Genomic DNA, 24,526 nt, shown 5'->3' with positions numbered 1-24,526 from the left:
GAATGCAGGAAAGGAGAGGATACGTGTACATGGAGATTGCAAAGAAGTCAGCAGAAGAAAATATACTGTAAAATTAAACTTCCTGGGCACAGCACTAACAAAAATAATTTTATTTTTGAGATATTTAATCTCTCAGTCTTCTGAAGAAATCAACTCACCCGAGTATGCCCAGTAAGGATCCCCCGAAGCCTTTCGCCTCCGTATCTGCACAGAACTCCCATGTCTGTTTTCATGCAGAGAGCCAACATAACCTTCAGTCAGAGCTGGGAAGAGAAGAAGCAGGAATCATTAGGAAAGTGTTATTTACTCTCTGGAGTATATACAATGTGAGGCTTAAACCTTTGCTGAGGAGAGACTACAGACTTGTCATTGCTTAACAGCAAAATAAATTAACAGGCATGTTCCTCACATCCCATGGCATGTACCCATCATCCAAAAGGTAATTTACAGAAGTCAGGATGGAATGGTTTCTGAATGGGCACACACCTGAGTAACCCCAGTAATTGCCATAAGAAAATTCTGGAATACACAAGCAAACAACTATGAGTCATGACTTATAACCAAACTTTCTCTGTCCAGACCCAAAAGGTAGCTTACTTTGCTAATGACTACCAAGCCACTGAACCCAACGCAAAAAGTGAAAGATCCTTATAAGAATATAAATGTAAGTGACTGGCATTGGCCAGTACAGTTCTCATAACTGCATCTGAAAATCCCACATAGAATAATTTCACTCAGATTCAAATTCATCTCCTCCATGTAAAGCCAGCAGACCTGAAACCACAAAGCACTGGGCAGCAGTCTCACCAATGAAAGACAACAGCACCTTCCTCCCAAGGATGCACAGAGGAAGCACACAGTTGTGGAGCTTTTGCCATTAAGAAAAATTGACTCCCACAGGCAAAAGAAAGATTTCACCTTGCATTCTCCAAGGAATAAAGAGAAAGTATCAGCTCAGTGAGCCCTTCTGTGTACTTTACCATCACAAGAAAGAAATGGTACCGAAGTAATCGATATTTGTTAAAGCTAAAAAGGCTTCAAGTCAGCGTGAAATATCTGAAGTTCTAAAACCCTTTGTACTCCTAGTTTGAACCGTCAAAAAGCCACATGGCAACCATGGTATGGCTATGAATCATACCATTGATTTTTAGTATCCTCTGTGCAGAAAATTAAATTATGCAAATCCAAGTCTTTATGAATGCCTAACTTTAATGTGAAATTGAGCATTTGCTTCAGTCAGCATCTTATTTATGCAATTAAAAACCTGACATCCTTGTGAAAATATGCAGTTTTGGTTTTCTGCATAGACACTTAATGGATTTGTAAGTTTATCTATACTTAAAAATAGTGAAGAGCCATGCTGTACGGAAATTTATTTCCGTCAAAAAGGATGTTCAAACCAAGGGAGGAGCTCAAGTATTTTTCAAGAGAACTGTGGGAAGAAACTTGATGGTTATGCCACTAAGCACCTTCTGTAGGACTGAAAAAGAAACAAATTGGAACATGCTGTTCTAAATAAAATCCTGCATCACTGCTAGGCAGCCCAACATTACTGTTAATAGTCACCTTACAAACAAGCAATAATACAGTAGTTGCTAGCCATTTAGAGAAGATACATGTTTACTGGATTGCTGCAGAAACTCTGAGATGATAGGTCAAGATCTCTGGCCCTGCTGTGAAATGAAAAGGTAAGAGTTTCTTTTAAAAGTCATGATACCTCCTTCTTCCCCAATACTCACAATACAGCCATGAACTTCTGCATGGAGCCACACAAACACTCCAAGAAAACACCATGGGAACAGAGAGCTATTGTTGGCAATATCTTATCCTGGTAAAGTCATCAGGAAAACAGACTCAATCCCATGGTGCTTCTACTCTGTGCTGTCAACTGGGGTCAATGGACACCCTCATACTGAAGAAGTGCAAGGAGCAGAACAGAGAATACAGTGACTTTTTAGATACAAGCTTGGAAGAGCCAAAACACTCAAGTCATATCAAAAAAGAAAGTGCTTCATGTAACAAAACCACCTTAAGTTTCAGGCAGTATAGTTACTTTTTCCAGATTTTTGGAGAGGCTAGCAATGTACAAAACAACTTTACACCACCAGTGAAAATTTAACAGGCCCACCAGTGATGCTGAATCTGCTTCTTTCACTGAAAATATACACAGTTTTCAACTTTGTTCAGCTCCAGCCATTAGAGTATATTTATTAATTTTTGTGAAATATACTAATTGCACAGTTTCAGAAGATAGATATATATATATATATATGCACACACACACACACACATATATGCAAGTAAGTGGCTCAAACTCAGCTGACAACCTCCATTATTCCTACCATCTGAACAAGTTTTGGATAAAATATTTAAGGAAGTTCTATTATCACCAATTGCTACAGGTTTCTACAAGACATTTTCACAGGGCAGACAGTTAACAGATGAAGAACAGAGAGCAGCCAAGTGGTTTCCTGCTCCACTACTGCAGAACTGGGTGCTGGAGAGCAGCCAGCAATTAGACTGGTTGATCTGGCACAGAGCAAACACAAGGACAAGGCTCCTCTCTTCTGGGAACCTTGGGGAAGCTGGGGAAGTAGAAATCAGAACAATAAGAGAGGAATGAACTCCAGGAAGACCCAAAGTGGAGCAGCCAAACAAAGAAGTGGGGTGGGATACAGGCACACACATAGCAGGAGGCAGAGAGCAAGAGATGAGACTGCAGAAGCCCTTGCCTTGCAAGGTTTCATTTGCTACTGATGAATATTGTAATATATGGGACTTGCAGCTATGTGATTAAAGGAGAAGAGGACTGATCTTACACTCAGATACACAAGCGTGAAATTAAATCCCAAGCAACTCCTCTGGCTGCTGGTACAGTTCTGGTGCCTCTGAAGCAGAACACCTGCAGTCAGTGGAGTTGTGCTCTGCCCATCAGGAGTACTTCTGCAGGGAGTGGAGGAGCCTTCGAAGCCAACATGGAGAAATCTCTTACCCAGTATTTCATATAATTTTAATCGGTACTGAATGCTACATGATTTTAGATGATGTGCTAAATGAATCAACTCATGCTGCATAGCTGCAGACAGCAAAAGCAATGCAAGGCTGTGATTTGCCTTAGCATTCTGATCAGCTTCCCATTCACTCTGTCTCAACGTATTAACTTTCCAATAAAAATTATTTGATAAGTGCCCTCAAAGGTACGATAAGGTAATTCCTGCCTGAATACCCTACTGGTATTCATAGCTCACATGCAAACACAAAATTTTATCCCCAATCTACCTTAAATATAAAGCTATTACACTACTCAGAGAGATTATACCCTCGGCATCAGTGTTTAAAAGGTATCAAGCCATCAGCCGTGGAAGAAAAATCCTTTAAGGTCGATACTTTATGTCTGAATGGTGAAATCATTAGTTATGATGGTAGATTAACTAGATTGTGTGCCAAATTCAGATTCTTTTAAGCCTTATAAGACAAGGGCTTCAAACTAATATATTTTCAGCTGTTCTTAAAAACAGAACATACTCAAAGGTACAGATATTGCCCAGCTCAATCACCCTGTGACTTGCCACTCTGGACTATACTAGCAGCTGACTCAGTTTTAGCCCTAGTCCCTAGCCCTAGACACACTTCTTAACTGATGTAGTTCAGTCTGCTGCTGCTGCTGCTGGAGAAAAAGCCAGATCTTGGAAACAAGAGACTTCACTACTGGAATCTGAAGTCGTGTCATGCTATGACAGCACTTAAAGCAGGGGGGTAAAAGTAAAATCTTGTTAGTGTGTAGCAAAATTGCAATAAATCATAACAAATGCTAACTATTAGTTCTGCATCAAATCAATGTCAGGAGAAAGTAAACTTTCCATAAACAAGAGACCCATCATTTTCTTGAAGACTGCACAACACCACATTTTAAAAGGGGGAGGGGGCACAGAAAAATTGCCCTAAGGGCTTCTGCATCATCTGTTAAATGGTGGTTAAGAGATCATTGAGCCAAGACATTTAGCCATCTGCAAGAGTAAAAGCTTTAAAGCCAGGCCCATTAAAAAAAAAAAAAAAAAAAAAAAAAAAAAGCAGCATCTTCTTCTGGGTTACTGTATTTTTAATTGGACTGTACTAGAGAAGCAGGTAAGCTGGAGATACAACGGTATGCACAGTAACACAAACTCTTCTGAAAATTATTTAGGCTTCCAGGCAATTACTTAGAATAAATGTTGTGAAATGGGCCGGAGGCAAAAAGGGAGGAGGAAAAAAAAAACCTGACAGGAAATAAATTTATAATATTAAAAAACTAAAATATTTTTTACAACTAAAATAAATAATGCTTGAATTCATCTCTCTAAGCTATTTCACAGTCAACTTCCTAAACTAAACTAGGCTATTTGCCTTAAATATTTTACCAACCTTTGACAGCCAATAGATGTAGAAATATTTCAGAAACAGCTAATCCATTTTGATAGTTCATTATTTTTAAATAGACTCTTCAGCCACAGATTCCCATATTTTGAAGATTATTTAATATCTCTCCAAGAAGGATGAAAGTTAAAAAAATACATGGTGGTCAGACAGCATCACCCAAATTATATTCTGATTAAGACTTATTGCTTTGATTATGCTGCAGAAATTTCTTTTGATTATCAGACAAAAGACAAAATCTATTTTCCTACAAATGCACAGACAACTTTGACAGCTTTACATTAATGCAGTATGGGGGTTACAAATCACAAGTTTCTTGTGAATAAGTGAAATAACAGAAACCCGGATGCTGCACCTGCCAAGAGCTGTAGATCCCTTTCCCAGATGACAGTCAGGCAGGCAGCCCCTTAATTCGTGTATAAACACAATCCACAGGTCTACTCCTAAAAATGACAAGGGGGCTTTTCACACAATTCATTCTCACTTGTTCACGTGTCTGATGGATGATGTGGTAACAGCACAAATCCTAAAAACAAGAACATAAATGCAGAGCACAGCAGGGCTTTACAGGAACTAACCAGCAGACTGCAATTTGAAGATGAAAAATAGTCCAGGGAACATGCTGTCAAACTGTGGGGATTAAATTAACTGGCAGAATTAAAAGCCCTTATCCCAAACATGAATACACCAGTCACTAGGTGCATTAACCCTTCATGACCTGTTGAGCTGAAAGCCAGGGAGTTAAGTGTAATGCAATTTTGTATTACTTGAGTGTATCAACACAAGGCAAGTCCCAGAGCACTAGAGCTGATGCAGACAAGCAACAGAAAACAGATTATTCAGTGCAGTCTTCTCCTTACAGTTACAAGAGATGGTGTTTCAGTGTGACAGGAAAGCCTCATGTTTCAGAGCAAGCCTTATGCCAGAGTAGGACAGGGACATAATGTCAATGCCCAGTGCTCCCAGTTGCTCTCCAGCAGAATGGATCCCTTCCCAAGGAAAAGCCAGCCAAAGCCTCCCCAGCCACAACCAGCTCTGACAAATCATTCTCTCAGCCTGGTTAGCTTTATAAACAAGATGAGCAAAAGCTCATTAGCAAGGCAGCAAGGCAACTTCAAGTTGCATTAATGATGTCCCATTAAAGGGACTCAGAAAAAGAAGCTTGGGAGGCCAGGAAGAGACAGATGCTGCCTGATGATTAGAAGGGGCTTGGTTTTGCATTTTCATGGCTCACACTCTGCTGGCATCAGCTGTGCAAGATATGACACATCGAGTGAATCTGGACCACTGATGTCAACTGGCATCACTTGCAGGACTTCTGCTAGGAATAAGCAAAGTCAGCCAGATAAACAACAGTGCCAGGAATCTCCATCTCGAGATAAAAACACACAAATTAAACCAACTGCAACATCATCCTTACCAGGAGGATGGTGCTCTGCAGCACAGCATCTGCCAGAGAACTTGGGGAATATCCCTAGACTAACGGTTCCCAGACTGCAGTATATGAGCTCAAATCAACCATTGTATGAGCAGCATGTCATTAAAAAACAACAAACAAAAAAACAAACCTCAGCCAGTTACATCTTCCCCTGAGAAGTGCTGAGCAGAAAAAAAAGCCCGGACAAGTGTATTCTTCCTCCAGGGTGGAGGGGCTGCTGTTAGTGTCACACTGCGAACAGAGTGTGACTGTGATAGCCACAGAAAAAAAGCTTGAGGACCCCAGCTTCAGAAACACTCACCCCCCCATCACTGAGAACTGCAAACACATCAAAACCAGCTCTGTTTGATCCAAACCCACAGTGAAATTTTTATCCCACTGAACTGCTCCCGGACACTTCCCCGCATGCAAAATTTACACTTAATTTACTTCTAAGACAATGTTTTCAAACAGACTGGTATTCTAGTCACCTAAATCAAGATATCTGAAATAAGACTAATGTGCATTACATCCTAAAAATCACACTTCTTTTAGGCACTTCTGGTATGAGTAGTCAGACAGAAAAATAATTGGAAGCGTCAGAGAACTCTAACCTTGAGAGCTCTTGGTCTGTGCATCCTTCGCATTACCTCAGACTTCTGTTAAACATCATTATCTGCATTTCTTAAAAGCAGAAATCCTTATGCTTGTTCATCGGTGCTCCATGCTGCACTTCAGAAGGGTCATGTCACCTCTGAATTTTATTCATACAATATATGATACAAACACAGAATAAAACTCCAGAGCAGAGGCTCATAAGCAAGGCTGACCTCCACAGGAAGCTGAAGCCCTCTCAGCCAGCACTGACTGAATCACAGCAGTATCAGAGAGAAAACAAACCCAGTTCTCCCCTATCTAAGGTAAGCTGGTCAGAGAGAATGAAGGCAGTGAAAACTCAGGTATCAGGGCAAAAAGGCTGCTCACCAGCTCCAACGTCACTGCACGATTTCTACAAGGGGAAGTTTGAAGTCAAGCTTGGAACAAGCTGGAATCCAGAGGCAACACAGTGTGTTTGGGCAAAAAGGTCTTGATCTCTTCAGTACAGGCACACTGAGAAGATGCCATCTTGATCTCCTCATTCATGACATGGTTTATCCAGGAAAAAAATAAAGCACGCACATATAATAGATACTTGTTTCTACAGTGAATTAACAATGGCAAAAGGGGGCTTTATTTCACTTTTCACCTTATTTCAAGTACCTAACCCTCAAGGGTTTTACAGCAGAAAACATTGTGGCTAAAAACCACACGCTCTCATTCTCACATAATGAGGTGCTGCAGCATGCACGGTGTTAGAAGACCACACTCTGAATAGCAAATAAATGTGACCTTAGTGGATTATTTTGTACCTTCAGTTCCTTGTTCTAATGCAGAATCATACTATTGTCATTTCACTAAAGCTAGAAATACTCACAAAAACAAATATCACTAATTTCACCTCTATGAAAATAATTTGCTTGTATCCAGTGCCAGCACTTGTCCCAGGACAGCCTCACTACATTTTCAAAACAAATTCACCCAAATCACCTATCAAGAAGTACCTTAATAAAAAAATATTTACTAGACTCATCAAAACAATAATAGCAAGGACTTCATGATACACACCTGCTCCACATGTCTGTCCTTCCAGGCTGTGATCCTGCCAGACACTTTCATATTTCCCCATCACTAGCCTGCGATTTCATTTACACATCAATATTCCATTAAATCACCTTTGTGTTACATCAATAAAGATGAGCATATATCTACAAATCAGGGCTTTTTCTGACAAACTAATGCAGAGTCCCCAGAGGGCAACTGGTTCTTGTGTGCTGAGCCTCCCAGAGCTGTCCTGGGGATGAGTTCACCACCACCACCACAGCGAGTCCTCACTCCATGGCACCCCTTCAAACTCAGCTGCCTCTGCCACCAAAGGAGCAGCAAACCCAGGATTCATTCAGCAGAAAATGCAGGGCACGGGGGCTGATTTCAGTCACATGGAGAACAGCAAGGCGCTTTGTGAAGTCAAAGGAGCTGCTCCCACTGCGTGGCAAGAGCTCAAACTTGCCCCATTATAATGTCTTCAGCAACAGGGGCTCTGTCAGCTAATAAAAATCCCTCATTCTTTATACAAAATTATTTTCTTAACCCATGTCCTTTGGCCCATTTAACAATTTATTGACTGTGGGAAATAATGTGAGGCCACATCAATCTCTTCCTGGTTATTTGGTTCAGGCTCTCAAATTAATGCAGAAGGTGGAAAGCTCAATAAAGAACTATTTAAGAAAAGAAAGGAGAAATGCTCTAGCCCCAGTGTGAGATATGTTCCCCTCACTTTGCAGTCATGTCTTGCCATCTACAGCTGCATAATCTCCTGGAGGAAAGATGGAAGGGCACAAACCAGCATGCTCCCCTGGATCAAGCAGAAATAACTTGAGATTTGTATCACTCTGCACTGAAGCAGATCAGCAGAGCCCAGGTAACCAGATTTAGTGCCTCCAGCTTGTGACAGCAATTCCAGCCAGATCCACAAAAATTATTTTAGGATCAACTCAAAAGCTGAGTAGAACCAAGAAAACAAGCATTCATTTTTATTTGTATAAAAATGCATTTAATTTGGCTTATGATCTACAAAACAGGTTTTTTTTTCATCTTTTTTATGCTGACAGCTTGCATGACATACAGATTTTGTAGCAAAGGGTTTAATCCACATTTATTTCCCAAAATATAAATCTAAAGTGGAAAGTGAGATAAACAGAGATTTTTTTTTTTTTTGTGCTGACTGAACAAGTTGCTAGATAGGGATACATGCAGCAAGAACATGATCTACCATTTTGAGAAGTCTCTCATTTCCTTGCAAGTAAGTTGGATTGATTTAAGGGAAAAAAGCACTATAAATACTAAGGAGCTGATCTGTAAAACAAGCCAAAATTTGACTTTTGCTTTGCAGTTCACCATTTTTTTTTAACTTTCCCAGCAGGAGGGTCTGGTGCTTTCCAGAATCAACAACTAGTACTTGGTTCCTTGGTCATTTCTCTTCAGAGAGTGCAATAAAGATTTCAACACAAAACCTCCTATTACTAAGAGCAAGAGCACGAAGGCCTTTGGCTGCAAGAACAAAAAAGCAGCAACAGGACTCAGATGGAGTAAATAGACAAAAATTGCCATCAATGGTGCAAACTTTGTAGTCATACAGTGATGGCACAGTCCGAAAAAGCAACAGGGTCACTGTTCTTTCCTATACAAGCAATTTAACCATCTGGAGGCCACAGCTAACACCACACTCAGGACATGTAAATGATGCTAAACCAAAGGAGAAGATGCAACCAAGAATGCCTCAAAAACATTCACTTGTGTGGCAAGCTCAGCGAAATGGGCTGATGTGAGACATTCCACTGAAGACAGATATAAGGCAATGCAGTTGGGGAGAAATAATAATCAGTGTAGGAATGAAGTGAGAGACTGCTGTTTAGAAAGCAGTAATGCAGAAAGACTTGAGCATTAGGGTGGATAATGAATTAGATGAAAGTTCATGCTGCAATACCACTGCAGATAAAGGCAATTGCTATCCTGGGGCACATGCACAAGAATTCTGGAAGCAATAACTCAGTCTTAGACAGTTTTTGGCAAGACTGTCACTGCAGTGCCACATACTGTTTGAGGAGCATTACTCAAAAAGAGAAAAAAAAAATAATTTTTAACAAAAAATCTAAGACCTGGGGCAGGGGAGGGAGGTATGATGGGGGATGACACACAGCATATGGAATGAATCAAAGCATCTTTAACACTAACCTTGTGCCCTACTCTGCACTGGCCTGGACAGCTCAGCCACAGGCTGCTCAGCCCTGCCTGGCCTCGACTTGGTGTGCTTAACTCACATGCTCTCAAGTCTCAAATGCTCCACTCCACTTTCTACCTCCTTGTTTCATACATCAATTTTCATAACAAGCCTCATAAGCAGATTTTAGAGCACTCAAGTGCTGATCTTCAGACAAGAAGGGTCCTCATAGCACAGGAACGAAAGAGGAGGAGATGAAGAGCTCTGTAAGGAACAAAGGGATGCTTTCACCTTGTGGTGGGCACGTTGGAAGCTCAAATGCACATCATCTTTTAAGCAAGGGGCAGGTCTGAGAGGAGATGCTCAGTGCACACATGTGCTGGGACCAACACGCACTTTGCTCGAGAGCCGCTGCGGATCAGCTCGAGCTGAGAACAGAGCCCACAGACAGCCTCAGTGATCAGCAGCAGAGAGGCAAACAGCCTTGCCAACCACTCTGAACAGGTCACACACTGCCAGGCCAACAAGAGAGAAGTCAGCTCTGGCTGGGGCAGAAGAAAGCTGGAGAGCTGCACGCTCAGTGCTCAAGCTGTCAAGTCCCCCAGAGGACCTCTGCTCAGGAAGGATCTGGCACAGAAGCTCAACTCCCAATTCCAGTCTCAACCACGCTGCAACATTCCCCAGTTTCCAGTGTTACTAATCCTACAGCTATTACAAGCATTTTAATTACTAAAAACACAACAAAAGCGCTCTGCCTTGGAAGATGGATCTAGTGTACAGCCAACAGCCTGGTAAATGTGTTTGCTTAAGGATGGTAAGAATCATCACCAAGACTTCAGCTCACCTGCAGAAAGCAAGGTTGTTGACTGCTGCAGGTTTCTCACTCCCCAGCAGATTGGCTTGGCTATTTAATTACAATACAGCTTTGTACTTAGTCCCCACTTGACTCTAAGTCCCAGAATAGTCCACAGAAAGTTTAATTACTGAAGAAAATAACTCCCACCAGGCAAGTTAATTCCGAAGTGTATGTGTTCCACAGTTGCTACTTCTATATTTTTTGCTTCTTTTATGCTTTCACTGAGAACTGTAAAAATATTCCATCTCCTGCATAGCCAGTGTCAGTGTTAAAAAACAGATTCATCCTTTAATGCTTATACTGAGAAATTTTTTTTCCATGGCAATAGCGTATGTTCGGTTTATCCAAAAAACTGAGTTATTAATATCATAACAGATATTCTGTTACTCTAAAATAATTTAAAACACATAATAAGATGATGACTTATTTAATAAGATATGCATGAAATGTTGACAATATATCAGTGTTTGTTCTGTGACAGCATTTGTCCCATCCACAACAGGGGTCTCCTAAACTGCATCTTGAAGCTCCAAAGAACATCTATGAATACTGAACAGTCTATCTTTTCCTTTAAAAATTTGTTCACCATTATATACCCTTTTTCTGTTAGTCGTTTTTATATTCTCTGTATACACGTCTTTGCTAAATCAAAAGTAAGACTATTCACAAAAAAAGCTCATATTGTTGTCTTTCTTTGTTAATCTGATTCATATTTTGTAAACAAGAAGCTCAAAGCAATCAGTTCCAGTCAGGCTTTTCAGCTCTGCACTTAAATCCTTTCATGACTTCTTCAAAAAACCTCATCAAACTTTTCCTCAGAATTGTAGTTTTCTCTAATGAACAAACTGATGTATTACAAAGAAGCATCTATGTACTCAAGCTACTTGCCAACTGACAACCCAATCTGATTTGAACATGGGACCTAAATTGCTAGTAAAAAGTTAAACTCTTAGTAAAATATCATCTACTGTGTGTGATTTGATTTAAAGCTAAAGGAAAAGAAAGACTGATGTAGAGCACATTTAGCTACTGATATTATCCATGTTAACACAGCAGGCACAGACTATCTTTGTCCCCATGGAGTATATCCCTCCTGTTACTGCATTGCTTTGAAACGAACTAAAAGATAAAAACATGAGATAAGAAGTTAGTTTAAGCTGATCTACTGAAATACCAAGAAACTGGAAGAAGCTTCACTTCTGGCAAAGCTGTCTCCAGCCAGTACCCTCTTAAGACAGGTACTAGGACCTGAGAGGATTTTGGAAGTCCAAAACACAACCTCACAACACCCACAAAAATGCCAGGCAACCAATCTTCATTTTCACTCCCAAAGCCCACAGAATGTGCAGAAGAGGGGTATGAAAGAGCAAACAGAAGAGCAGCAACAGGCCAGAGCTGGCCTCAGCTGGAACCAGGACAAGTGGGACGAGATGGAGCCGTGGGGAATGAGAAGAAGATGAAAGATGCAAAAGATAAACAAGTCCCAGACTCCAAGAGGCAGGTTCAAAAACCAGTCTTCCCAGCAGCTTTGTAAAGAGACAGAAGACCAGCAAAGATGATTCAAACTGCTCAGGGACATAACCCTAGGGGTGTATGTAGCTGAGTGGACAGAGGACTATTTTTTTACAGATGCCATGCAGAAAGAACCTGAAATGCTGAGACACAGCCCAGCTATGCTGAGAAAGGTATGGCTTGAAGAACATGTTCAGGCAGTAGGTCTGGCAGGTCAGCAGGACCAGAGCACAGCTCACAGTAGTTGAGAAAAATAAAGTATTTTGGGACAGGAACACAATAGCCTCTTCTGGTCCCAGGTAGCTGGAGCAACATGAAGACCATAGAGGAGCATGGCCATAGCAGCCTGGAGACAAGGCAGAGAGGAGAGAGCCCAAACACGGCACAAATCAAACAGAAACATCACGTAGTGTGGTGTTCCACTGAGGCCAGGGCCTGCCAAAGGTACTGCTGAGTCCCCTTCATGCATTTGTGATGACACTGATTACCTTCCTGTCAGTAACCTGCTCATCTAAGTCTAAATATTATAGTAACAAAAAAGGACATGGAGCAGGAGACTGCTTTTGCAATTTTTAACCACTCCACTGCAGTAGAGCAGTGGTAACTGCAAATGAACCAAGCCCCAATTAATCAGAAACACTATGAAAATTTTATTCTAAGTGCAAATTTATTAGAGCCCATTAAGCAACATGTAATCAATAACTATTCGTTATTTTCTGTATGGGCAAGGAAAGGAGAAAGGTGCTTCTCAGGTTGCAGTAAGGAATATGTCAAGTTGTGAATAAAGAAATTCTTGAAAGAGCTGAAAGTTCTTAATTGTCACTGAGGTCTAATGCAGCTGAGATATTCAGCATTCTGTGTTCACGCCCCTTAGAATTAGGTAACTGAGAACATATACTATGTCATTTCTTTATTTTTACTATATAAAATTCATACCATGTTTATTTGTACTATATAAGGTCAAGTGACAGTCAAACTAAAACTTTAAGATAATTTTGTTCTGAGTGGACACCTACAAACTATGCAGATTAAAATTACGTAGGGGAAAGGGGGCAGAAAAAGCAGACTAGTTTATTTTGCTTTTGGTTTTTATTTTAATTCTAATATTAGTTTAAAAAGCTTTTTTTAAAAAAAATAATTGAAATATGTAGTGGTGCCAAATATCCCACTAAAAGCTAGGAGCCATCAGAAAATATATCTACCATTATTTTCTTTTTTAAAAAAATTACTATGTTCTAGTAAAAATCTGCAATCCCAGGCAGCTACATTAATATTTCAAATTGGTAAATTATTCTTTTAAGAAAGTTTCTAATAAAGTAACACTTGCTACGTGTCGTTTACATTACATTTCTAGATTACATTTCTATTTATGATGTTATAATACATTGTATTAAAAACAGAAGAAAGATTACCATGGGAAGAATAGAGGTGTCTTCCTTAATTTTAAATTTAATTTACAGTTGAGGAAAAGGATTTTTCTTTTCAATTAATATTTCCCTTGCAGTGTTACAAATCCCAGCTTCAGCTACTGAACGAGAAACTGGAAACTGCACCATTTTTACTCAAAGAAAATACAAAACTCAACTCCATTATGCCTCACAGGTACCAGAAAGCCAAAATCTGCACCTCTGTATGGTTGAAGGGCAAAGGTCCTAAGCCAAGAAGCAGCATGTTCCTGCTGCTGACACAGGGGATAAGAGAGAGAGCCCACTGCTCTGTGTTACAATTGCCATTCTAGTGCCAGGTGAGGTGCAGAGCAGAACTCTGTCAGTTTTAGCCAGTAAGGAGGTGACAGATGCTCTGCTATTCCCTCACTGCCTCTCAGGGGAAGAGAAAAGAAAGGGAATAAGGGAGACAGACTTCAAGGTTGGAAGAAAAAAACAGGGTAGGTTTAATGAAGCAGTAATGAAGATGATTGATTATAAATATACATAAATACATAAAGAAGGAGCCCATGCTCCTCAGTTGGTAACAACTTCCCTACCAGAAAAGTCCCCAGCAGGATGTGGCAGCAGATGGGGGTGTCCAAGGCCAGGGTTCCAGAGCCTGAAACCCTGAGGAAGGCACAATCTGCCTGCAGTGCCAACAGAGGGAAACTTCCCATACCTGCTGGATACTCCCATTTACTGACTTGGGTGGATGAGAGCAATGGGAACACACAGGAATTTACAGAAGTTTGCTTTGCTCAACCCAAAGAGCAGCACCACACAGCACTCCAAAGCCTGGCCCACACTTGTGGAGGGGTTAAGCATTGCCAGATTCCACACAGCTCCCATATCCCACCACGTGCAAAGTCTCATTCCCTTGCTCCCACCAAGTCATGGGGTTTTTCCATCACTGCTAAATAAAACTGCTCTTACCTAGTCCATACCATAGCATTTTGCAAATGTGGCCACCATTGGTAAAACAGAAGTGCAAAGAAGTCAGTATCATCTGATGGCTATCAGCCAAATCAGGATTAAAATGCAGGATAAGACCTGAATGCCAGTGGAATATTCCACTGGTAGTTGCACAGATTTGTCCTTCAAAAGTTAAACACATGGTGATGACAAAAGTTTAAAGACTGCATTAGATCAGAAAGCACAGCTAAGTATTCAGCCACAGAAGACACTGATAAAAGATGTACATGAAACAAAGGGAGATTGGGTGGCAGAGGGATAATCTCATGCTTCATTTGCTTGTGTAACACTTGCCTACAGCCAGGAGCAGCATTTCATGAAGGTTCTGGCATTTTTATTTTTCTCCCCAGTTCTTCTATAAGGTCCCACTAGAGTTTCCAGGAATCTTCTATCCCAGATTCAAAATAAAATAAGCCTGTTACACATTCAAAGGCAAAAGTACACACTAAATTAATCAACCATAGCCTGAAATGTGACTTAAGGGCAGAATCAACTAGAAACCAAACCAGGTGCAAAACCACTCCTTTCCAAACAACTGAGAATTCACAGAATAAAATAAGCAAATATGCTCAGCAGTTATTCAGTCACAGGAATGCATCCTTGATAAAAATCAATGCCCATGATATACACTATACCATGGAAATGACCTTTAAAGACCCATGGTCTTGGAAGCAGACCACAACCACACTTCAGAGGGAACAGGGAGGGTAGGAGAAGTATGAGACAAAAAAGGATGTTTTTCAGATAGGTCTTTATTGGTCCTTGACGGTCAACAAATTTATAACAGATGTGTCTCATTCCAAGTGTGGAGAAATGAGTGCTGGTAACTGTTATTGTCAGGACAAATCAATTGGAGCCATATGTCTGGAGTGGCTGACAGCATCATGAAAATCTCAAGCAACACACAGACATTAGGATGTTGCTGAAAATAAGAGCTTTCCCATCATATAAAGAGCCTCTGGGAGATGCCTCTCTCTTCAAGATAGGTTTGTGGGAATTGGCTTGTATATTTTGATTCTTTCAGATGCAAGACTTTGCCCTCTCTTACAGATTCCCCAGACAATAGGTTATAATTAACAGGAGGCAAAATGCTTCGAATTAATCATAGGACACATCTCATTAGGATTCTTACTTTATCTAGATTAAATAGGAAACTGTCATGACAGAGAATGGAGAAGTTTCCTAACCAAATGTCAGGCATTATTCCCAGTGATAGAGCTCAAGAGGAATGCACAACTCACAGCAAAATCATAAATGGTAATAAAAAGGAATAAAATGCTAATATCTCATTCTAATAAACTGAAGTTATGCTTTTAGAGCACTTCCTCCTACAATGCATTTCCTGGATTTTTTAGGATACAGTCTAGTTAGTGGTTATCAAAGAGGGGTACTGTAAAATAGGAATAGGCACAGTGGAAAAGATCCATAGCTCTTCTGTTCTGGACAGTGTGCTAGACCAAAGCAGTGCAACATGCATTACAAGAAAAGGAAATACCCAATACTGTCAAGTCAGCAGGGTCTCATGTAGGTTAAAATGTAATGCAAGATCAGTGCCATAATTACCCATGCCAGGCAATTTTTTAGTTTATTGACTATGCTGCAGTTCCTGAATTTATGTCTTGGGGCTTAAATTGCAAAACATTATCACAACGTGGCAGATATTATAATCCAGATATTGGTAACTATGCAGGAATGCTTGGTGTTTCTCTTAACAGCCAGGTTTTCTCCAAAACCACTGCCTTTCATTTATCAATATTAATGAGCAAATCTGCCAGAACACCATCACATACAGCTCCCTGTAAAACATACAAAAAGCAAAAAGACCAAATTTTTAAAGGGAGAACTGATTTTCCAAAGAACTATAGCTAGCTCACAGACATCCAGCACTCCTGATTTATACCATGATGAGCAGCAGCTTGCAAGTTACATGATCTCAGTGTTCTCAGTTTCACTGTGCCCTTTCCTCCCCATCCCCTCTCCACATCACAGCTCTTCAAGGCGGTTCCCACTGAGGTCACCATTCCTGACTCAGCCCAGATCCACCCAGCTGACAGCTTTCCCCATCAGATGGCTGCATTACAACGTGTGCTGATGAACAGTGCTGATCCACATTCCCTGGGTGGCTCAGCAGGGAAGCCAAGCCACCTTCTGCCCCTTTGTGCCAACAGCACCTTCATGGTTGCAGCAAGGATAGGACCTGGACATCATTAATCCACATAATTTGGATCCTTCCTAAAAGTTCAAAAGGATGGCATGGAGACAAGCCAACCAGCCTCTTGATTTGAGATGAGCCTGAAACTAAAGGCAAGCCAGAGGAAGTGAGACAGTGGAGCTTAGAGGACTGAACTAATACAAAAACTACTGCTCATCTATATTTTTCCATACAGAGAAACATTGCCTCATTTTCCTCACGAGTCACAGTGCAGGTAAGGGTGAACAGAGATTATTTGGATCCTTCCTAAAATTTCAAAAGGATGGTATGAAGACAGGCCAACCAACGTCTTGATTTGAGATGAGCCTCAAACTAAAGGTAAGCCAGAAGAAATGAGACAGTGCAGCTTAGAGGACTGAACTAGTACAAAAACTACTGCTCATCTATATTTTTCCTTACAGAGAAACATTACCTCATTTTCCTCACGAGCCACAGTGCAGGTAAGGGTGAGCAGAGATTATTTGCTCAAGCTCAAACCTTGAAAACCTTACAACTATTCAGGAGCCCAGAGGAGACAAAAACAAAGGGAAAAAAGTGTAAGATTCACTGGATCATCTTGAAAGCATCTATGAAGCTTTTTAGAACAAAAATCAGCATTTTGTTCTTGACTGTTCTCTGCCAGTAAAAAGGCTGTGTTCACACGTCCCCGTGGAAAACTCGCTGCAGCCGTAGGATGAGGCTTGGTTCGAATGCTAAACGTGTTCTCAGCATTCCAGATTTCTATCAGGGCAACTCCAACAAAATACAGTGCAGCTTTTCACCCTATCATTAAGAACTGATGGGGTCAGAAAGCTGACTCCTCCACACTGTGAAGCAGTATCCTGAAACTTCAGGCATCCACAACACAGATCTGCTTCAAATGTCAGCCCAAGAATACAGGAGTAAGAGGGCAGAATTCTCTGGTCCGTGCTATGGTCAGACCATAATTTAAATATCCCTCTAGACTTAACTTTTTGTTATTTTGTACTCAGGCAGGCATGTGAGGATATATCATGTCTCAATCTTGCCAAGAAAAAAAGGAGGGAGGAATAATCAGAACAAACTCAAGACATTCTGTGAAGAATGAATCCACACAAACATTTGGCACAGGGGAAAAGACCACATTCATATTAAGACTCAACTGCACATCTGCTACAACCAAGTTTTCCTTTCCTTGGAGGTGAAAGTTTCCATCACTTGTATTGGGGCCTGGGCTATGGAAAAAAGTTACTTTTCCTCTGTGTTCTTTTGTTGACATAGAGTTTCAATGCTTTACTACTCCATTAATCCTATTTTGTCTTTCAGATAATAAGGCTTTTGTTGTTACCAAGTACAATGCTAATTGTTTTTGTCTAATATGAAAAATACACTGCACTGCCTTATTCTAATTAACCTGAGATTATTATTGAAATAATACTTTTATTATTTTACTGCCTTGAAGTCTTATTTATACTCCAGCTATTATGACTTTGTAGCAATTGACTAACTACAATTACTCCATTATCCAGCTTCTAACATTTAATTGGGTGAATGCAGAAAATACCCATTACAAGATCTTTGCTTTCTGATTTGTTAGAATTAACCTTCAATACACAGAACCTAGATTCAGTTCATTTTTCCCCTCTTCTCAAGGAAACTCCCACGAAGATCACCATAAGTTTCATTTGGTCTAATTAGCAGGGGAAAAATTTAAAATATATTGAGACTTATACTGATGCCCTCCAGCACACATTCTTCATTTCACACTTTATGTAAGATTTCAATAACCAATACACTTGTCTCCTTCTCGAATGGGAACATACCACAGGGCAAGACTGTTAAATGCCATTAGCACGAACTATATATTGATTTTTGTTTTTCTGTTTCTCCTCAGTCCATTTGGTGTGTTGCAGAGTTCAGCTTTAAGTTTTAATTTAAATACTTGGAAGCCTTTATACCCTATGCCACGCTGCATTTTTCTCCTGAGTTCCAGCTCCCGTAATCCATCAGGTTTCACAGTCCTAAGTACTAGCAGCAACCACAACATTTCATTCAGCAGCAATTTAAAACTATTTGCTGGGTTGTGTTTGTTTTTTTTTAACTGATCATAAGTACAGATCTTCTCAGAGGCTCCAAGTACGACCATTCAACTCGGTGGGCTCTGACTCCCAGTGGAAAACCTGTTAAGCTACCAGCTGCCTTTTAAATAAAGAAGTGACTGGCATGCCATGAGACAACTCTATCTCTGCTTGCCAGTAGGGGCAGGGCAGGCACTGAGTGTTGGCTGAAGCACTGGTGCAATGAGCAACACGCACAGAAGGTGCCCAAAGAACAGCACTAATTGGCAAAGGAGATCAGAGTAGCAAAACATTTGTGCACTGGCCAATCCACGGACATTTCTCATCCTCTGATGTGTGAATAGCTGGTTTAGAATCTGGGCACAACATGTGCTTTTGCATACAGTCTGCTGCAATGCGGGGGGAGATTTTAAAAAAATAAATAAATAAATCAGAAAGCAAACAAATAAACCAACCAGAAAGACTGAAGGCTAGAGAGCTCTACGCTTTGAACTCCTACACCTTAATTTCCTTCTTTTATTGGCATTAAGTTAGGTCATTAACATTTTATCAATATATTATGTGTGTATAATGTTACTGAGATTAATGGACATAGGCAATGCCTTTCTAAAGGCAATCAGAGCTCTGTAATAAGTTATGCACTTGCTATTCCAACAACCTGCTCAGTGGTAGGGATGCATGGATTTTTAAACACCTCAGTTTAATATGCTAGCATTAAAAGTGTGAGTGCACTGCAGAAGTAACTTTAAAAGAAGAGCTAGCTTACCCCAGATTTGTATGCTGCTCCTGACAACTGAAGTTTTGAAACCCAAGTAGTTCAGACTTCAGCATATGCTCTAAGTCAATATGTATTGAGCTGCAAGCCTCTGCTGCAGCTGATTAAGGACAAAGTAAGGACATGATACAATGTTAGAGGATTCAAGACTGTTCTTTTTTGTGTTCCTGAAGAAAGAACATTGCTCATTTTTATTAAGTCTTAAACTTTCTGTTATCTGGCTACCTAACACCAGGTATGTTTACTGCCCTCATTCCTGGTTTTGAGCTCGAAGTACATAGCCTCAATTGTAATTCTCCTCATCTGCTCTCATTAGAGGCTGCTCTCATTTAATATATTCAATTATAAAAGTTTCATTAGAAGCCTAGGCAAAAAACCTGCTGCCTTCTTTTCCTCCTCCTCGCCACTCTGCATCCTGCAGGTGTAGGTACACTCATATGAAATATTTTAAAAATTATCATTAGGATAATTTACAACACCTAGGGCACACCCTGCAGCTCAATGTGTTGACATCGAAGCATTTACCTTCTAAAAGCCCCACAGCAGCACACAGGATTTACATTACAGAAATGAGACATCTCCTGGTTAGCTTCTAACCACCACTACAAAGGAAAGGAACACCTCTAGTCACGGTGATACAGCATAAAAGGAATCTCATGTCACACTGTAACAGGCATCAGCATGATGTATTAGCTCTTTCGAGGAAGTATTACAGACTTTCCTCCTTTGACCACAGTGCACATTCATGAAGAAATCTTAATTCAAAACCCTAGGGAAGGAGACTCACCATGCTACCAGAAATACTTACTCTAAATATGCTTTTATGGCTGCCTTAACAGCAGGGACATTCTCCTCATTCCCACAATACTTGGTGACAGAAATGCTGAATCTGAAATCTCATGGAGAGCTGCTAATCAAAGCTTCCTAAACAACAGGCCACAAATACATAGCTCATTTTATCCAGAACTCCCTGCAAATCCCACCTGTGCTCTTCCTTGTAACCCCTACAGGCCTCCTGGTTCACACTGAACATGCTGATCCTATTTTCTTCAAATACTTGACAGTTATGCAACTCCACAAAACCATGTCCAAAACTATCCCATCACTGTCCAACTTGTCTCTGACTGCCAACTTGCTTATTCATACTGTTCATCCACTGCTTTGTCCCATTTTATTAGCAGGGAAGGGGATGAAAAGAACTTGCTTTCAAGTTAAGATTGTTGCTTGGAAGATCTTAACTTGTATTAGGATATTCTTTTCCCTCTTCAACACACTAGCCCTGTTCTGATTCACGAGCTACAATCCCCCAAATGAATCATGTTGGATAACATGACTGACTCAGATAACTTGGAAGAGGTAGTCTTCCCCCTCAATGTTTTTAAAGGCTGAGTTTTAAAATAACAGTTCTGGTTTTTAACTTATGATTATCCTAAAGGTTCAAGAACAGTTTAATCAGTGAATTGACTGTATCAAGTAAATCATCCCAATCCCATCACCAGCACTCTCACCATCCTGAGAAGTTCCTCTCTGGAAAGGTTTGTGAAAATCAGATTGAGTTTTTCAAAAGCCTCTGGGAAGTATTTCCTACATTGTCAGAAATTACCTCAAAACACTATACAATATAACACTGATTTGAGAAGATCTACACAGGGCTCTGAAGCAGCCAGTACTTAATCAGCACTCAGTAATTTTACCATCACAGTAACTCCCATAAATGCATAGGTACTTTTTCTCCACTCCTTCAGTTTCTCAAAGAACCTCAACTGCTCCTCACCATTCAATAGTGCATCTGACATCCAAGCAGTGGAGAGGTCAATAGGATCTGAAATTGTGGCACAAATAGCCACATTTTTTTTTCCTTGTCCATCATAATCCCTCGATTTCTTACTATGAAAGAACAAGGAATAAGCAGAAGCAATCAATCAATGACAGTGCAAATGTATCTACCCTGTGATCATAATGACATAGTATCTAAATCTGTTCATCACAGCATAGGTGCATTAAAAATATGCACAGATGTGTCTTTCACACCACCAGCAGCAAGATACTCCCCCTGTATTTGCTACATTATAACATGACACCAATTTGCATTTATATTTTGATTACATCTGACTGAATTCTATAATGGTCGGCAATTTGCAATGGATGAAATCTGACACCATCAAAATATGCAGGAGCTTTGCCACTGACTTCAAATGGATGTCATTTCACCTTAAGTGCTCTGATAAGCTGAGCTTTGAGAAACAGAGGACCACAGTTTTTCTAAACTGCACAGTTTTGTATCTGAATAACCCCACTGAATGTACAGATTTATACAAATAAGTCTAGAATTCCTGAACCAATTGTTTTACCTCAGAGTTTATTGCATTACAGTGGAATGGTATTTCACTGCTTTGCCGTCTTATTATGCAAACTGTTACAGATTGCAAGAGTAGCTGGGTGTTTCTTTCATCCCTTTGGCCCCTCTGCCTTTGCATTTACCAGACTTCACAGTCATCTTCAAAAATCTTGGAGGATTTTGCATTCAGTATCAGTTGAGGAAATGGGGAGGGCAGTACCAGAGTTTTTCATTAACTAGATCTTAAGCCCCTGAGGCCAGGGGCATCACTGCTATCCTGGTGCCTGCTTGCAAAGTTCCAGGTTAACTGTAACCAATTTTTAGACCATGTTCAAAGGTCTAATTCTAATACAGCATCAGCCACTTACTACCATGTAGGCATGTAGGTTCAACATGGTTTTGACTGGCTGCACATATCCTTTGGGAAGCTAAGCCCAAGGTCAGACTGACTAAAGCACTCTCGGAACATTTCCATTTAGCTAAAAAAGCAGAAGACAGATATGCACCATCTCGTGTATTTTACACTTCAATACAAGAGAAGGCTGACTGGCTTTCAGTAGCATGTTCTTCTGTGATGTTGGGAGCTCACCTGGTATCAGTTTACCTGTCCAAGAGATGGGATCTGTTATCAGTTTCTTAAAGTGGCAATGTTTTCCAATTTCCCTCCATCATCCCCCAGACGACATGTCCTCCAGAAGACATGAAGCTGGTGTCTTTTTTTAACATATTATGTATGCGGAATATTTCTGTTTGGACCCTTAGATATGCAGAGAATGCAAACTTGAAAAAAAGCTTTACCAGCTCAAACTTGATACACAGAACAGCTGTATTCTAGTAAGTCTGGAATATAAATATGTTTTTCTAGTTAGGAAAATACCATGTCAAACACACTCCTCTGGCAAGTAACAAAGACATAGAAAACAAGGTATCCAACATGGCTGGGACATCTGGGAAAAGCCTATCTGGAGAATAAGCTTGTTTATGAGAAAAAAACCTCGCAGAGTATCTCAACTAAGTTGGTAAGAAAATTAGGACAGCAGAAAAAAAAAAACAACAACGCTGGGATTTTTTTCCCTAAACAAATGGCTTCAACTTTCAAACAAGCACAGGAGATGCCGGAGGGACTGGTGACAATCAGCAGTGATGCGAATGATGGGATATGTCAAGGAGAGAGAAATGTCATGTGGGAAATGTAATTAACCACTATAGAAGGGGGGACAACACATCTCCACCTACTCACATGCCAAATAGAAAGCCCCAAATTTATTAATAAAGCTCCCCCTCACTCATTTGCTGTTTGATTTCCTGTACCAGACACAGGTAAATGTATCAACCTTTCTTGGACATCACAGCATTTCAGTTACTTCCAGACCAGGTAGAGTCACTCAGTCTGTTCATTTTACATCAAGACACTTAACCTAATGGGAAAGAGACACAAGCTGATCAGCTGTTCCTAATTTGTTTGGGTTACTTACAATAAATAAGAATATTTCCTCATCTGGGTAGCTAAAAAGAAAAATTTGTCCACAGCCTTGGCATTTCAGGGATTCTTCCTATGCAATAGCGTTTTAGACTTATCTGATGTTACCCACTCATTAACACTGTCAGATCACATAAGCATCTTCAACAGCAACCACAGAAGGACAGCTGCATTTTCTATATTAAAAACCCCTATCCAAGTTTTCTCATGTAGATTGAACAGGTTTGTAGACAGAAGTGAACCTGGAATCTTTCTATCTGCTGAAAACTATCTATCTGATGTCCATGGGGCATAGCTGAGTGTGACACACTGACATAAAATACTCATATTTCCATTCCAGGGTGAGATGGGGTGGGTGGGAGGACATGGGGATATGTGAAAGAGAAGAGAGACAGATACCTGACCTTTCAGAGTTAAGCTGGAGGTGTCGGATGTGGGGAGAATCTTTCCTAAAGATGCTTTAGAGGTATCCTGGAATGAAGCTGTGCACATAAAGCAGATGTGGGCTGACATGACATTAACAGAAAGCTAAGGCAAGGACTCAGTGGCAACCCATAGCAACTGTGCATCTGATCATTGCCACGAGCTCTGTAATCCCCTGCCCTGAGCCAGTTCCCAGGCAGACCCACAGAAACTTAACCGTTTTAGTAAATTCATCATCTCCAGCATCACAAGAGGATTAGTTGCCACCATAATCTCTCTGCCACCACTTCCCAATATACTGAGAGAAAACAGTTGAACAAACTCCTGAATTTCTTGGCAGGTAAGCAAGTCCTCAAGTCATCATAATATTAGTTCACTAAAATACCTACTGACTTCCTCAGTGTGAGCTTCATGAACTCACTATGTTCTCAAAGCTGTTAAGATCTCTGTGCAGAAGATGCAATATATCTTTCCTGCACCCCATTTTTTTTGCAGGACATATCTTCACTCAAAAAGCATCCTCAATATTATCTCAAAGACATGTAAAAAATGGTCCTTTTTTTCACTGTAGTATATAGAGAAGTATGTAGTATATAGACACTGTAGAATATAGAAAAAGGAAGATGCTCCACCTTCCCTAAGCTTACAGTCTAAATAGGTATAAGCAGGATTGCTCAGAATTGCCCCAAACCCAGGAACTGTCCCAGACTGTTCAATTTCAATTAAAGCATTGAACCATATTTTCACCCTTGAGACCTCACTCTTTGAAATTTATGAGCACCCCATGTGCCATAGGTAGAAGAACACAACATTTCTTTCCTTGAGCCTGGGTCAGATTCACCTGTAAC

The 24,526-nt window shown here is 40.4% G+C and overlaps 1 protein-coding gene across 1 annotated transcript in view; it reads right to left on the bottom strand.

The window, feature by feature from the left end:
* Positions 1-24,526, bottom strand: part of PTPRG (protein tyrosine phosphatase receptor type G) — a 385,824-nt gene that overhangs the window by 302,001 nt on the left and 59,297 nt on the right. The window contains exon 2 of the mRNA XM_071756171.1: positions 159-263. Within this exon, the coding sequence (XP_071612272.1) occupies positions 159-263 (105 nt within the window). The remainder of the gene's footprint in view (positions 1-158; positions 264-24,526) is intronic.

The sequence above is a fragment of the Heliangelus exortis genome, chromosome 12 (genome assembly GCF_036169615.1).
Source record: "Heliangelus exortis chromosome 12, bHelExo1.hap1, whole genome shotgun sequence".
Taxonomy (NCBI): Eukaryota; Metazoa; Chordata; class Aves; order Apodiformes; family Trochilidae; genus Heliangelus; species Heliangelus exortis.
Note: the sequence above shows the minus strand (reverse complement) of the source record. Positions and strands in the feature narration are given on the sequence as shown.